The sequence below is a fragment of the Pelophylax lessonae genome (assembly GCF_965119305.1).
Source record: "Pelophylax lessonae genome assembly, chromosome: 13".
NCBI classification, from domain to species: Eukaryota; Metazoa; Chordata; class Amphibia; order Anura; family Ranidae; genus Pelophylax; species Pelophylax lessonae.
The window spans coordinates 142,526,754-142,541,888 of record NC_138780.1 but is presented as its reverse complement, the minus strand read 5'-3'; the positions used below and the strand labels follow the sequence as shown (position 1 = coordinate 142,541,888).

The 15,135-nt window shown below is 45.8% G+C and overlaps 2 protein-coding genes across 2 annotated transcripts in view; both read right to left on the bottom strand.

Moving 5' to 3' along the window:
* DLGAP5 (DLG associated protein 5) overlaps window positions 1-15,135 on the bottom strand; it is a 108,707-nt gene that overhangs the window by 82,472 nt on the left and 11,100 nt on the right. The window contains exon 3 of the mRNA XM_082275217.1: window positions 1,504-1,718. Within this exon, the coding sequence (XP_082131343.1) occupies window positions 1,504-1,718 (215 nt within the window). The remainder of the gene's footprint in view (window positions 1-1,503; window positions 1,719-15,135) is intronic.
* LOC309569855 (lamina-associated polypeptide 2, isoforms alpha/zeta-like) lies at window positions 2,461-15,115 on the bottom strand (the record flags this gene model as incomplete). Its single annotated transcript, XM_082275847.1, has 3 exons — window positions 2,461-2,588; window positions 7,889-8,876; window positions 15,080-15,115. The coding sequence occupies 3 exons, from the start codon at window positions 15,113-15,115 to the stop codon at window positions 2,461-2,463; spliced, it is 1,152 nt and encodes a 383-aa protein (XP_082131973.1).

The following is a 15,135-nucleotide window of genomic DNA, read 5'->3' as shown; positions in this document are numbered from 1 at the left end:
AAAAAAAAAAAATAAAAAAAAAAAAAAAAAAAAAAAAAAAAAAAAAACACACGACATCAAGCCCAGTACCCACATGCAAGACTGAAGCGATAACAGTCTGCTGGACAGCAGAAGCTGAATTGCATCCCGCAATTTCTGACCTTTACAGAAGAAACACTCTAGCTGAGGCAGAGTCCAGAGTCAGACCCCGATAGTCCAGGCTTGTGGACGAAACTAGAGCAGACTTCTGAAGATTCAGAACCCAACCTAACTCCCTCAGAGTTCGCAGAGTATTCTCCAAGCTGACCAACAGAGCAGTCGAAGATTCTGCTCGCAAAAATAGATCGTCCAGATATCCCAGTACCGCTATCCCCCGTTGACGCAGCAATGTTAGCACCGGGGCCAAAACTTTTGTGAAGACCCAAGGAGCGGAGGCGAGACCAAAAAGGGTAACAAGGCGAGACCAAAAGGGCCACAAACTGATAATGCTCTTCGCCCACGACAAAGCAGTGGAAGCGCTGGTGGCCGATACATATTTGAATGTGTAGGTAGGTGTCCCTGATGTTGATGGAGGCGAGGAAATCCTCTTGATGTAGGGACGCCGCCACCGTGCAAATGATTGCATTCTGAACTTCTGTAGGCGGACAAAGCAATTTAGCGCCTTGAGGTCCAGAAAAGGATGTACCTTGCCTTCCTTACTGGGAACTGTAAACAGGTTTGAGTAAAAACCTTGAAAATATTCAGATGTCGGAACCGGGACAATCATCTCTTGAAGTAACAAGTCTTGCACTGCCCTAAAGAGATCCCCTAACTGATCTGGGGACAAGTCAGGTTGGAAGGAAAGAACCTGTCGGGAGGATATGATCGAAATTCGATCTTGTAGCCAGGGCGAATGACTGTGGATCCACACGTCTAGTACCAGGGAGGTCCACATATCCGAAAACCTGGAAAGAGGTCCCCCCACCCCGCATATGGCTGAGGGCACCCCTTGTCCGCAGGTCTGGAATAATCCGCTCGTTGCTTGACAGACCAGGTCCCCTTTAGAACCCCCGGTGGAGGCTCTGAAGGGCTTAGATCCCTTGTCTTGAGACCCTGAGGGACAAAAAGGCCTCTTGTGAGACGAAAAGAAAGGCCCCAGTCTGCGACAAGGCTCCTTACACTTTGAAGCCTGAGAAAGAATAGTACTCTTTCCCCCTGTGCGGCCTTAGAAGCCTGGCCCATAGACCAACATTGCAGCCAGATAATGCACCGCAGGGCCACAGCTGAGACAGTCTATAAATCAAGGGAGCCGCATCCAAAGAGGTTTTTTTTGAAAGCCTCTTAGAGTGCATAACAAGGCACAGGGATCCCACACCATCACACATTTGGGCTCCCCTCAAAAAAGCTTCTAGAACTATAGTTACTAAATCAGAAAGCAGCTGAATTACAACATGCATTTTAGAGTGGACGTTACAAACAGATCCAATCCAACACCCATTGACAAAAAGTGCACAGCCATTATCAGATTTTTATTACTAAACGTACCTTTTCTTTTGTTTTAACTTGGAGAGCATGCTGGGAGGTGGGATGGAAGACTGGAATAAATGGGTTTTCAGGCTTGTATAGACCGCACTTGAAGACTCCTTTGTTTGCTTTTTCTCTCTGTTCCTTAAGTTTCCTTAGTTCCTTTTCTTCCAAATAGCGCTTCAGCATTGCATGGCGCCCAGAGTTAATGTTCTCTCTCTTTATACCAGGAGCTGCTGTAGAATTTAATACAAAATATAGGCATTTTTAAAACAAGTAAAGAATTGAGAGAGAAATGAACCCCCCCACCCCCCCCTCACACATTAGGTCCCCCTTTTGCTGCTAAAACAGACCCACTGAAGCATGGATTCCAAAGTAAAGAAACATCCACATGAATGGCAAGACCCAATGTTTCCAAGCAGAACATTACCCAAAGCATCACACTGCCTCCGCCGGCTTGCCTTCTCACAGTGCATCCTAGGGCCATGGTAAGCAACGCACAAGCCAGCCATTTAATAGGATGGAAAACATGATACATCACAGCAGGCCACCTATTACTCCGATATAGTTCTGCTGGTCATGTGCCCATTGTAGGTGCTTTTAGCCATGTACACGGGTTAGCATGGGCACCCCGTGACACCCATCAGAATTAGCAATAAAGCCCTGTACACATGGACTAAACTTCTGATGGCATTGTCTGGTTCAATAAAAACCGGCCAACATTTGGCCTGTGTACTGCAGCAAGTCTGCCGGAAGCAGGCTGTTCGGCTGGATTCTATAGGGGCATGACTGGAAAAGGTCTGACGACCGGTTCCAGTTCAACGATCTTAGCCAATGGCTGCTTTTTGTTTATTGGTTGAGCCAAATGGACTTGTGTCTTTTTTCAACCTGACTATATAAAAAGAAACCTCCCCCCCCCCCCCGTAGCGGTGTGTACTAGGCTTATCTTTTTCTGAAATTTGACCAATAGTAGCTCTTCTACTGCATTGTCCACATGGGCCGGTTTTCATTCCCATCTGCGTCAATGAGAGCCTTGGCCAATTTTTTGGCTGTACAGAACGCCACCAGGTAGCCATATTGCATTGAATTTACAGAAAACAACAACGCTGCAGAATTTAAAAAATAAACACATTTTTAAACAAAATTCAATTAAAATTTGTGTTACAATTATTTTTTTTGGCTCACTAAGAGCCCATTCACATTAGCGCGACTTGTCAGGCGACTTGTCAGCCTGACAAGTCGCGGTCCATTGAGTAGTACAGGACCTGTTCTAATAGGAGCGACACAAGTCGCTCCGACTTAGAAAAAGAGTCCTGTACTACTTTGGGGCGACCTCGGAGCGACTTGCATAGACTTCCATTATGTGAAGTCTCTGCAAGTCGCGCCAAAGTCGCGGTGCAAACGACTTCACAGGTGGCCCCCCGAAGTCGTGTCGCCTCAATGTGAATGGGCTCTAAAGGTTGAGAACTGAGCGATCAGTGGTGTTTGATCACTTCATTCTTAGTCTGAGGTGGCAGGGGACAGATGCAGCTTCGGATCAAGGCTGCATCCATCTAGGGATGAGGAGGAAGGAAAAAGTTTTTTAAATACACAACCCCATAAATTTTATTTTATATAGCAGCAGAACTACTAAGAGTGCAAGCTCAGCAACAAAAAGACTAGTGTAATAACAAAATCATAGACTCAAATAGGAGACTGCACACAAAACTATAGAAAAATCTCAAAAGCTAGATTACTACAAAAATACCAGAACAGTTTTGTAACAAAACCCCCCCCCCCCCACACACACACACACACCTCTCTCTCTCAAAACTACCAAGGAGGTCCCTGGGACATTCTCACCACAACTTTACACTATCTGGCTACATAAAAACTTGCCATTAGTTAATGGTCCATCAACTGAATGAACATTTTTCATACAGCAGGCATTTCTTCAACAAGACAACCTATATGCATTATGTATCTTGGTTGCAACAACAAATTGTTCATACAATGATCAAATCGCTGCTACTGAACAGTTGCTAGCTTGCATAAAAACTTGTCTTTTTTTTTTTTTTTTTTTAAGCAGGATTCCCCTGAAGCCCCTTTCACACAGGCGGACCGTTCAGATCCGCCTGTCCGTTTTTTTTTTTTTTTTGGCGGATCTGAACGGATGCCCCATCAGATGTCAGCGGAGACATGTCCTCTGACATCTGATCTGTCAAATCTGGACGGATGGAAACCCCATATTCCATCCGTCCAGCGGATCGATGAGAACGGACAGTCGGTCCGTTCCCATTCCCCCATGGAGAACAGCGGGACCAGACAGCTGTGTCTCTGCACACAGCGCGGAGACACAACTGCCATCCACCTGCTCAGCGGGGGAATCAGTGGATCGATCCCCCACTGAGAAAAACGGAGTCCGCCCATGGACTCCACAGTGTGAAAGGGGCCTTAGACTGCCACACGCTCAAACACATCAGATTAGGAAAAAAAAAAAAAAAATTATAATATACATACACTTTTTTTTTTTTTCTTCACACACACCTAAAATCTGGAATATCAAAAAGTAATATTTATAAAGTGAAACAGATGCATCTCACACAGATATTTCAAGCATTTTTTTAATTTTGAGGATTATGGCTTACAGCTAGTGAAAACCCAAAAATTCAGTATCTCAGAAATTAGATTACATAAGACCAATAAAATGATTTTTAATTAAGAAAATATTGGCTTACTGAAAAAGTATGTCCATGTAGTAATTTTTGCATGAATTACTGCATCAATGCAGGGTGGCATGTTATCAGCCTGTGGCACTGCTGTATTATGGAAGCCCAGGTTGCTTTGATAGTGGCCTTCAGCTCGTTAGCATTGTTGAGTCTGGTGTCTTTCATCTTCCTCTTGACAACACCCCACAGATTCTCTATAGGGTGTTTAGGTCAGTAAAGTGTGGTGGCCAGTCAAGCAAAGTAATACCATGACCACCACGTAAAAGCTGATCATTGGTATAGCCTTCATATTCAAGGTCTGCAGTTGACAATGCATGATAAAACACGCATCAAAACCTAGCGAAAGTACCGGATGGCAGTTTATATTTGTATTCACTAAAACTATTGGCTATTAAAAACAGGAAAAAAAAAAAAAAACCTTAGTTACTTACCGGTGACGGTATTTCTAAGAGCCTTTCAGGACAGCACCTGGAGAGAGCGCAGCTCCACCCAATCCACAGGAAACACTGCAAATAAAAACTCCTCCTCTTCCACCATGCCTCAGTCATATAGTAGCCTCCGACATGCTGGAAAACATAAACTACCACAGGTTAAACATTTACAAATTATATTATAAACAAAACCAAGGGGGGGTAGCTGCTGCTGTCCTGAAAGGCTCTTAGAAATACCGTCACCGGTAAGTAACTAAGGTTTTCTCAGATCGCCTTTCAGGACAGCACCTGGAGAGGATAAGCGAGTAACTTACACTTAGGGTGGGACCACTGCCTGCAGAACTTTTCTGCCAAAGGCTTGATCCTTAATTGACAACAAGTCCAACCTGTAATGTCTAATAAAGGTTGAATAGCTGGACCAGGTAGCTGCCTTGCAGATTTGATCAGGCGAAGCACCGGCCCTTTCAGCCCATGAGGTTGCCACAGACCTTGTAGAATGCGCCAAGATGCCTTCTGGAGGTTCTTCTCCTTGAGCTACATAAGCCTGTTCAATTGCCCATCTGAGCCATTTGCCTAAAGTGCTCTTTGATGCTTTTTCTCCTATACGGGACCCTGAGAAGATGACAAATAATGCATTTGTCTTTCTAAATTCCTTAGTTACCAGGAGGAACTGAAGTAAGCATCTCCTCACATCCAAGGTATGAAAGGATTCTTCCCGAGTATTACTAGGAGTTGAGGAGAAAGTTGGTAAGACAATTTCTTGTGATCTATGAAAAGATGAAGCAATCTTTGGAAGAAAGGCTGGGTCCGTTCTTAGGACTACTCGATCTGCAAAAATTGTCAAAAAAGGGTCTGAAATTGAGAGGGCCTGGATCTCACTGATCCTCCTGGCCGAGGTTATTGCTATCAAAAAGATAGTCTTCAAAATTAAATTCTTCAGGGAAGCCTCTTTTAAAGGTTCAAAAGGAAACTTAGTCAAACCTTGTAACACAATGGTCAAATCCCATTTGGGAAATACTTTAAGGGCTATTGGCCTGTTGCGGGCTAATGCCTTGAAAAAACGAATGATTAGAGTCTCTTGGGACAAAGTCTTTTCGAAAAAAACTGAAAGAGCCGCTACTTGCGTCTTTAAAGTACTTGCTGCTAGTCCTTTCTCCATTCCCTCATGGAGGAACTCAAGCACTGAAATTAAATTTTTTGATTCAAAATTTTTGCTGGAACACCAAAAGTTGTATTTTCTCCAGACTTTCAAGTAAATATCCCTAGTCACCTTCTTCCTGCTGGAGAGAAGGGTGGAGATAACTTTTTCTGACAGGCCTCTGGCTCTCAAGATGTCTTCTTCAGTAACCACGCTGTCAGTTGTAAGCGGTCCAGTTCTGGGTACACTAGGTTCCCCTGTGTCAAAAGATCTCTCCTGTACGGAAGTTTCCAGGGAGGTTCTGAGGCAAGATTCAGCAGGAGGGCGAACCAAGGTCTCTTTGGCCAGTAAGGTGTAATCAGAATCAAGTTGGTCTTTTCTTCCCTGAACTTTTTGAGAACCAACGGAATCAGTTGGAATGGAGGGAACGCGTAAGACAAACGGAAGTCCCATGGATGGGCTAGAGCATCCAAGCCCCAGTCCTGATCCTCCCTGTGTAGGGAAAAGAATCTTTGGACTTTGTTGTTCTGTTGACAAGCGAACAAATCTATTTGGGGAAGACCCCAGACTTCCACGATCTGCATGAATACTTCTTGATTCAGACTCCATTCTGATTCCAACACCTTTTTCCTGCTCAGCAGATCTGCTAGAAGGTTTTGTGACCCCTTCAGATGCACCGCTGTCAGAGAGGCTAGATTTTTCTCCGCCCAGGAGAGTAGCTGTATTGCCAGATCTGATAGCTGTCTGCTTCTTGTGCCTCCTTGCTTTGACACGTAGGCCACTGCTGTCATGTTGTCCGACAGAACTTGCACATGATGGCCCCTGACTGTCTGTTGAAAGGACCAAAGACCCAAAAGGATGGCTTTCAACTCCCGCCAGTTGGATGATTTCCTGGACTCTGCTTTGGACCATGTCCCTTGCATCGTCCGGCCTTCCAGGTGGGCTCCCCAACCCCACGAACTGGCATCCGTCGTCAGACGTTTGTTCGTCTGGAAAGTCCATTGCAGACCTTCTTCCAGATTTCTGGAATTCCTCCACCACCACAGAGATCTCTTTGCTTTCGTGGAGATTCTGATGGATTTCTCCAGATGTTCCGGGTATGACCAACTCTGCAGAATGTCTCTCTGGAGAAGACGGGAATGCAGTCTTGCCCACTGCACTGCAGGGATAGCGGCTGTGAGCAAGCCCAAAGCTGCCATGGCCGACCTGACAGTAACCTGATGATTGGTTTGTAATCGAGCAACTGCGTTCTGAGTCTTCTCGATCTTTTCTTGAGGTAGAAACACCTTCTGGAGGACCGAATATATTCTGTATCCCAGAAACTTTATCTGCCGAGATGGAATCAAGCTGGATTTCTCCAAATTCATGAGCCACCCCAGACTCTCTAGGTGGTCCCGAGTCTCCTGAAGGTGTACCAACGTCTGGCTCTTGGACTCTGCAAAAATTAGCAGATCGTCCAGGTAAGGGACAATTGAAATACCCCTCAGCCTTAATGGCTCTAGGGCATCCGCCATTACCTTGGTAAACACCCTTGGAGAAGATGAGAGGCCAAAGGGGAGGGCCCTGAACTGCAGATGCCAGACCGATTCCCCGAGATTGACCGCCAGCCTTAGGAATTTCTGGCACTCCTGATTTATTGGGATGTGCAGGTAAGCGTCCCTCAGATCCAAGGATGCCATGAAACAGTTTGGGGACAACAGTTTGGTCACTGAATAAATGGTGTCCATCCTGAAGTGCTTGTACCGAATTGATCTGTTTAGGATTTTCAAATTTAGGATCATTCGGTACTTGCCTGAGGGTTTTTTCACTAGAAAGATCTGAGAATAAAACCCACGGCCTTGTTGCCCCTCGGGGACTTGGATAATCACTTCCTGTTGAATCAGCTCTTGTAAAAGAGACATCATTGAGGAAGCCTCTTCCGGATTCCTTGGAAGGGGAGTAACATGGAATCTGCTTGGAGGTGTCTCCGAAAACTCCAGTTTGTATCCTTGAGCCACTATATTCTTTACAAAGGGGCTTGCGGATACCTCTTCCCAACGTGGGAGGAACCATAACAGCCTTCCTCCCACTGGAAGACTGTTGTCACTTGCTTTTATTGGCCTGGTCAGGTGGTCTAAAGAGGACTCCACCTTTCCCTTTGCCTTTATGGGAGGTCCATCTTGATCTCTGATCTTGTTCACGACCTCTGTTGGTTTGTTGAACAGAACGAAATCTCTTCTTAGGAGGCGATTTCTTTTTTGACGGAAAGGCCTTCTTATCCGCCGTTCTGTCAAGAATTGCTTCCAATTCAGGCCCGAAAAGCAAGTCACCGGCAAAAGGTAAACCACAGAGTTTCACCTTAGAAGCTGAATCACCTGTCCAGGTTTTCAACCAGACCGCCCTCCTGGCAGAGTTGACGAGGGCTGCTGACCTGGCAGACATTTTGATAGACTCAGCAGAAGCATCGGCCATATATTTTACTGCCTTTAGGAGCAGCGGAAATGAATCCAGGAGATCTTTCCTTGCTGTTCCAGCCTCCACATGCCCTTTAAGTTGTTCGAGCCAGCACTCAAGATTTCTGGCTACCACCGTGGAGGCCATGGCCGGCTTAAGGCTGGACGTAGAGGAATCCCAAGCCTTTTTAAGGAGAGAATCTGCCCTTTTATCCATGGCGTCTTTCAGAACACCCATGTCCTCGAACGCCAAATCCGTGCGGCGAGACACCTGAGAAAAAGCAGCATCCACTCTGGGCTTCTTGTTCCATAGGTGCGCCGTATCCTCTTCAAACGGAAATCTCCTTCTTAGGGATTTAGAGAAAAAAGGGGCCCTCTCTGGGTCCTTCCACTCTTTTTCAATAGATTCCGTAAGGACTTTATGAACAGGAAAAACCCTGCGCTTTGTCTGTTCAAGGCCCTGGTACATTCTGTCATGAAGTGAAACTTGCACCTTTTCTTCTGCGATTTCCAACGTGGTGTAAATCGCTTTCAGCAACTCATCAACCTCTTCCAAGGATAATTTGTATCTGGAAGAACTAGCCACCTCTTCCTTCTCTTCCTCCTCTGAATCCCTGATTGAACAGAGAGCACTCTCCCCCTCATCTTCTGAATCGCTTGACACTGCAGACTTAGAAGTAGACGGCTGGGAAGATGTACCACCCGTTTGTTGGGAGAACTTGTGGCGTCCTGGATAACAGGGAACGAACTGAGGACAAGGTGTCTGAGTTCTTTAAATGAAGATATGAATTCATTATTCTGCTGACTAGACTCTTCCTTCACAAGGTCAGCAATACATGCTTTACAAAGTGGCTTCACCCAGGAATCTCTGAGTGGATTCTTGCATGAAGGGCATTTCCTTGATGCTGGGGCTCTTGTCTTCACTGTGGCTTTAACCTAGTAAAGAAAAAGCCATCATGAAAGCCCAATAACCACTATAAAAGAAAACCACCACCTAGTGATTTCTTGCAAGGGAGAAAATCGTGACCCACACCAAAAAGGATCAGAAGAAAAGACTCCCAGATGCATATATATCCTGTTAGACTGTGAACAGTTACTCAGTCTACAGGGCAGGCTCCAAAGGAGGAAGGAAGAAACCCCACAATAAAAGCTCACACAGTAAAGAAAAAAGAGGCACCACTGCACCTCTCCTACCTGAGCTTGGCCGGCGCTGGCGGTGCCTGCTTCCACCGTCGCTGCAGACTTTTCCTCCATGTTGTAGAAAAGCGCAGCTTGCTGGCAGATCTCTCCATTTAAATACCGCTTCCCGCGTCCTCCTCTGTGGACCGGAAGCGGAAGCGCCGACCTCGTGACCTGCCTCTGACCCCTGCGTGTATTGCGGTTGGAGCAAACGCCGCCACGCCCCCACCGGAAGTCCCGTCCACCGGAAGTGACGCCGCGCGTCCCCGGGATCAGAGTCCGAAAGTGCGGGAGATTCGAATGCCAAAAGCGGCTCCCCGCCCGCCGACCGGCCGAAGCGCGGACCTCTGACGCCCGGACCGGATCCTCCGATGGGTTTCAGCTCCCCTGAGCGAACGAGGTGAGAGGCTCCGGAGCATACCCCCTTTGACACTCCAGGGAGGGGAGCTGGGATGGTCTCCATGCTGAAACAGCAAACAAAAACTGGGCAACAAATCCTTCTCTCCCCCTGGAGAGAGTGCAGCCCTTCCACATAGCTCCTGCAATGCTTCCACCATGGCGGAGGAAACACAAATGACTGAGGCATGGTGGAAGAGGAGGAGTTTTTATTTGCAGTGTTTCCTGTGGATTGGGTGGAGCTGCGCTCTCTCCAGGTGCTGTCCTGAAAGGCGATCTGAGAAAAAAATGTTTAGAGCAGCTTTTTTCCCCCAACCAGGGTGCCTTGGTAAATGCCATAAAAAACAATTGCCCAAAAGCTGTATACAAGCTGGCGTGTGGATGAAGACTGCCTTTTAGTTATACAAAGCTACGGGTATTCATTACAACCTTCTCGCTGACGGCATCCTAACTCATCAGTTGATAAAAGGTCAGTCGCCTTGCATAGCATCCTTGTTTGACCCTCCCCATTACACTGTAATGGGGGGGGGGGGGATACATTAGCTCAGTGAGGGAGAAGAGAAACGTTGGAATACTAGTCAGTACCAATTTGCAAAAGTGTATTTGGCTTTCAAAGACTAAACCACCTCTAACATTTGGCTTCATACGTGTGTGGATGTTGCTGCATTATGCAAAACTGTTTAGCATAGTTTTTACATTTTACAATGAGGTGCCTCGAGAATGTCCATGATGTTTAAATGGTGCCTTGACAAAAAAAAAAAAAAAAGTTGAAACACTGGTTTGAAGGGAGACCATATGCATGTAAAATTGGCTGAAGCAATCTATAAAGATTATCAGAGCATTACATCTGCAGCTACTGCATTAGGGTACATACAAGTCCAAATGCAGGTTTGAAATATGTGGAATACTTAAGCCTTGTTAACACTTGCTTCAAAATGTGCCTTCAGACATGCTTTTTTTATATTTAAATATTTTTAAAAAGATCTGGCAATAAGAAATATGCCATTTAAAACAGCCCATTCTTGGGTTCTCATATCAGAGACATAAAGCAAGAAGATAAAAGACCATCGTCAAACAAACATTAACAATGGGATGTTCTCAGGTAGGTATTTTGAGATTAGAAAGAGAAATTGTCATCAGGAGGTAGGAAACAGACCTGATCTACAAGGGACCAGGAACATAATAGTTCTCAACAGTAACATGAAATACCACCAGGTATTAAGAGGTACAGGAATAAATACTATGGAGAAATAGGGAGGGGAAGGGGAAGGGAAATAGTTGATAGGGAATAGTGGGAGAAGTCCTGTACCTATCCTAGCAAATACCATCAAGTGTAGAATCATACAAAGCAAGCTCTCAAGACATCCAGGTATGAACAGAATTAGTCAAAAGAAAATAAAAAAGTTAAATAGGTTAGACGGACACAGCTCCCCATCTTGACCATTGGGTTATACTGCCCCCTACAGGAGTAGGACACTAGGCAGGAAAACGCTTGACTACGCCTTTGGGGCAGTCCCAGGGGGCATACTCCCACTCTCCGCTATAAGAGCTCCATTTTGTTACAGTGTAAGAAGAAAGCCAACTTCAGAGGGGTGGGTGCTGTGTCCAATGGCATCACTGAGCTCCTAAACCGACTGAGTTGCAACCTGGCGGCGTCGGATGGACTGAAACCTAATGCCCCAGAGGTGTTCTGTTGGATAACTCCAATAAAGCTGAGGAGAGCATTCAATGGTGTTTAGGGTGAATCAGCTCTAATCTTTGAAAAGTACAGGAAGCCAGCGGCAGACCTGTCAATTCTGGTGTTCAATGCAAATACCAATCAAGCTCCACGATGCCAGGCAGTAAGCACAGGGCCCACTAGAGGACGTCTGGCCTTCAGGCCATCTTCATGAAGTCTGTTTCTGACCAATCAGAAATACACACCAGTGGCCGACTGGAGGTCATTTTGTTGGGCTCCGGCAGTGCTCATCCTGTTCCTCCTTGCAAAAAGGAGCAGATACCGGTCCTGCTGATGGGTTAAGGACCTTCTATGGCCCTGTCCACCCGTCTCCTGGAATCTCCTCCCATGCTCTCGAGACTGTGCTGGGAGACACAGCAAACCTTCTGGCAATGGCACGTATTGATGTGCCATCCAGGAGGAGCTGGACTGCCTGTGCAACCTCTACAGGGTCCAGGTATCGCCTAGACCCTAGCCAAATGCAAAACTAGTAAAAAAAAAAATAAAAAAAAAAAATAAAAAAAAAATATTCAGTGGCCTCCACCTATAAACCAATTCCTGTTTTGGAGGTTGTCTCATTGTTGCCCATCTACTGCCCCTGTAAATTTCATTAACACCAAAGCAGCTGAAACTGATTAACAACCCCTTCTGCTACTTAATTGACCAGATCAATATCCTACGAGTTTGACTTGATGCTATAATCGGATAAAAAAAAAAAAATAATTATCTATTACTAGATCGTTAGTTAAACACCGCTCCAGAGGTTTTGCATCCCTTAATGACGAGGCCATTTTTTTTGCAATTCGGCACTGTGTTACACTAACAATTGCACAGTCCTGCAACTCTGTTCCCAAATACAATTGATGTCCTTTCCCCCCCCCCCCCACAGCTAGAGCTTTCTTTTAGTGGTATTTGATCACCTCTGTGGGTTTTTATATTTTGCGCTATAAACAAAAAAAAGCTTTCTTCAAAATCTGCTGCACAAGGGTACCAGTGAGCTGGGTTCTACTGGGCCCCTTTAAAACAAATAGAAAATCAACACACATACAGGGCATTGATCAAGCTTCATTAAAATAAATACAAAAACAAACTGATTTTATGGTTGTGGGTTTTATTAAACACTTTAAGCCAGGGCTCGACAAACCGCAGGCGCCAGGTCACATTGGCAACTTGAATTAGCCGCCTGACTACACTGCGGCAGGGTATCCTCTCCTTATACCAGCCATCCCAAGTCTCCAGCGAGGTGCAGGAGTCTTTCAGCATGCAGACTACAGCTCCCTGACACCTGCAAGTGCCGTGCGATATCCCGACTCTGGGCTGTTAGCACGGAGTAGATGCTTCCTGTAGAGTTCTGACTCCATCCTGTCACAGGCAGAGTGATATCAGATGCACTCAGCCTGTGAGAGGAGAGATACAGGAAACATTGACTCTGCACCTCTAGCACCGCTCCTCACACTCAGTTGGTGTCTCTCAGAGGAGCCAGCATTACCCACCAGCAGTAAGTCACATGTACTGGGGGGGGTGGGGTGCAACTAGCCCTCCAGCACAGAATTGTAAATATCTCAGCATGTGCAGTGTTTGACTCCTACCACCATGACCCACTTCAAATCTCTTAAGTGGAGTGCCACTTTCCTGAAATTAGTTTTTGCAGGTTGGGATTTCTGCCATGTGGCAGACTAAGATGCAGCAGCTTTGTGGCCTGCTGGAACGATGCGATTACATTGGGGAAGTGGCACCCTCTTTTGGTGGCGGGGGACCTCAACAAGTAGTCACTGGCTGTTCTGAGGGTTTCCCCTGCCTGCTCACTACTGCCCGCCCATGTCTTTCCGAAGAGAAGAGGTTGAAGGTGTTGTGGGGCAGCTGGTTGGAACGGCCTCAGTTCCATTTACAACCTCGCAAACATGGAAACCCTTTTTTCCCCCATGAAAATGAATTCTTGTTTCATTCTCTCCCTGTCATGCCACACAGCTGAAGGCCCCTTTCACACAGGCTGTATAATCAGGCCTAACTGTCAATCTGTCAGGTGGACCTGATCAGACCCTTCAGTCTCCTCTATGGAGCAGCAGATGTCTGCTGAAAACCGACGCCATCTGATCCTGTCCGCCAAAAACGGACTGATAGTGGTCCTATTTTCCATCCATCCGGCGGATCGAATCAGATGGGAATGGACAGGCAGCCTATTTCCATCAGATTGCCCCATAGAGGAGAGCAGGACTGTTAGTGTTCGCTCTGTATAGCGGGGCGGACAGGTCATCTGTCTGCTCAGATGGGATTAGCAGAGAAACCACGCTGAGCAAGTAGATTCTGCTTAGCGGAGGTGTCTGTATGAAAGGGGCCTGAGGTGGCATACGTTACTGGATCTCCCACCTTGCTGCACTGTCCTTGCCTAGTGAGCCACCTCGGCTCCCATCACACCATCAAGCCAAGTACACACGGGCTGAATGCCAGGCAACACCAACCAGTTCAATTAAAAAAAAAAAAAAAAAAAAAAACTGTCCGCCATTCAGCCCGTGTGTACGGCAGGCGGTCCGACAGAAGCTGGCTCCTAGAGGAAAGGAAATCTGTGGGATGGGGGGGGGGGGGGGAAGAAAGAAATTAACTTTACTGCCAGTCTCTCTTACCTGAGATGGCGGCAGCAGCACCTGGGTTAAGACACCGCTGGATTTGTGGACAAGTGTCCTAATATTAAAATTCAGCAGCTACAGTAAGAAGCACCACTTTAATGTTGGAGGGTTGCAAAGTGTTCTGGTATTTTTGTAATAAGATATTCGGTAACATTTTCTGTCGTTTGAACCATAAGTCCAAACAAGACACTCTCAGAGTATGGGGTACGTACCACAGCAGGATTATATCCGGTTTGGATTGGTGTAGGACTAGAAAATATTTGCAGAAATTGACAGTAGGGAGGGTTTTAAGGGCTGAAACTAATTGATTAGCCAGTCCTGGACCGGACAGATTTGCCCCCTTAATGACCTGGCCATTTTTTTGCGATTCGGCACTGCGTTACTTTTAACGGACAACTGCACGGTCGTGCGACACTATCGAAATAAAATTGATGTTCTTTCCCCCCACCCCACCCCCACAAATAGAGCTATCATTTGGTGGTACTTTATCACCTCTGCGATTTTTGTTTTTTGCACCATAACCAAAAGAGTGGCAAAAAAAAAAAAAAAAAGAAGGAAGAAGAATTACATTGCATGCCCAACATTAGAAGTGAGGATGCTGGGAGGTAAAATGGTGGGCATACCACTTTTTTTTTCCCCCATGTAAAAGCAATCCTAGCAGATAATTAGCCGCTAGACTGCTATAACAAGCAGTGGGAGGGGGGACCCCCACCCCATATAGAAATTCGAGAATAAATTGCCTCTTTTAAAAAAAAAAAAAACAAATAAAAAAACCACACCCCTTCACATATTAAAATTATACACCACCCTTTTTTTTTTTTTTTTTAAAGTTATTATCCGATCAAAACAAATATAATGGATTATGAAAATAATGGTTAGTTACAGCCCTAGAGGTTTTATTCAATAAAATCACAGGTTGCTCTGAGCTGAAAAAAAAAAAAAAAAAAAAAAAAAAAAACACCCCACACAAACACTGGAGGCATGCTTGTAGCTGGTGAGGGTTATCATGGTCTGGTCTACTATTTATA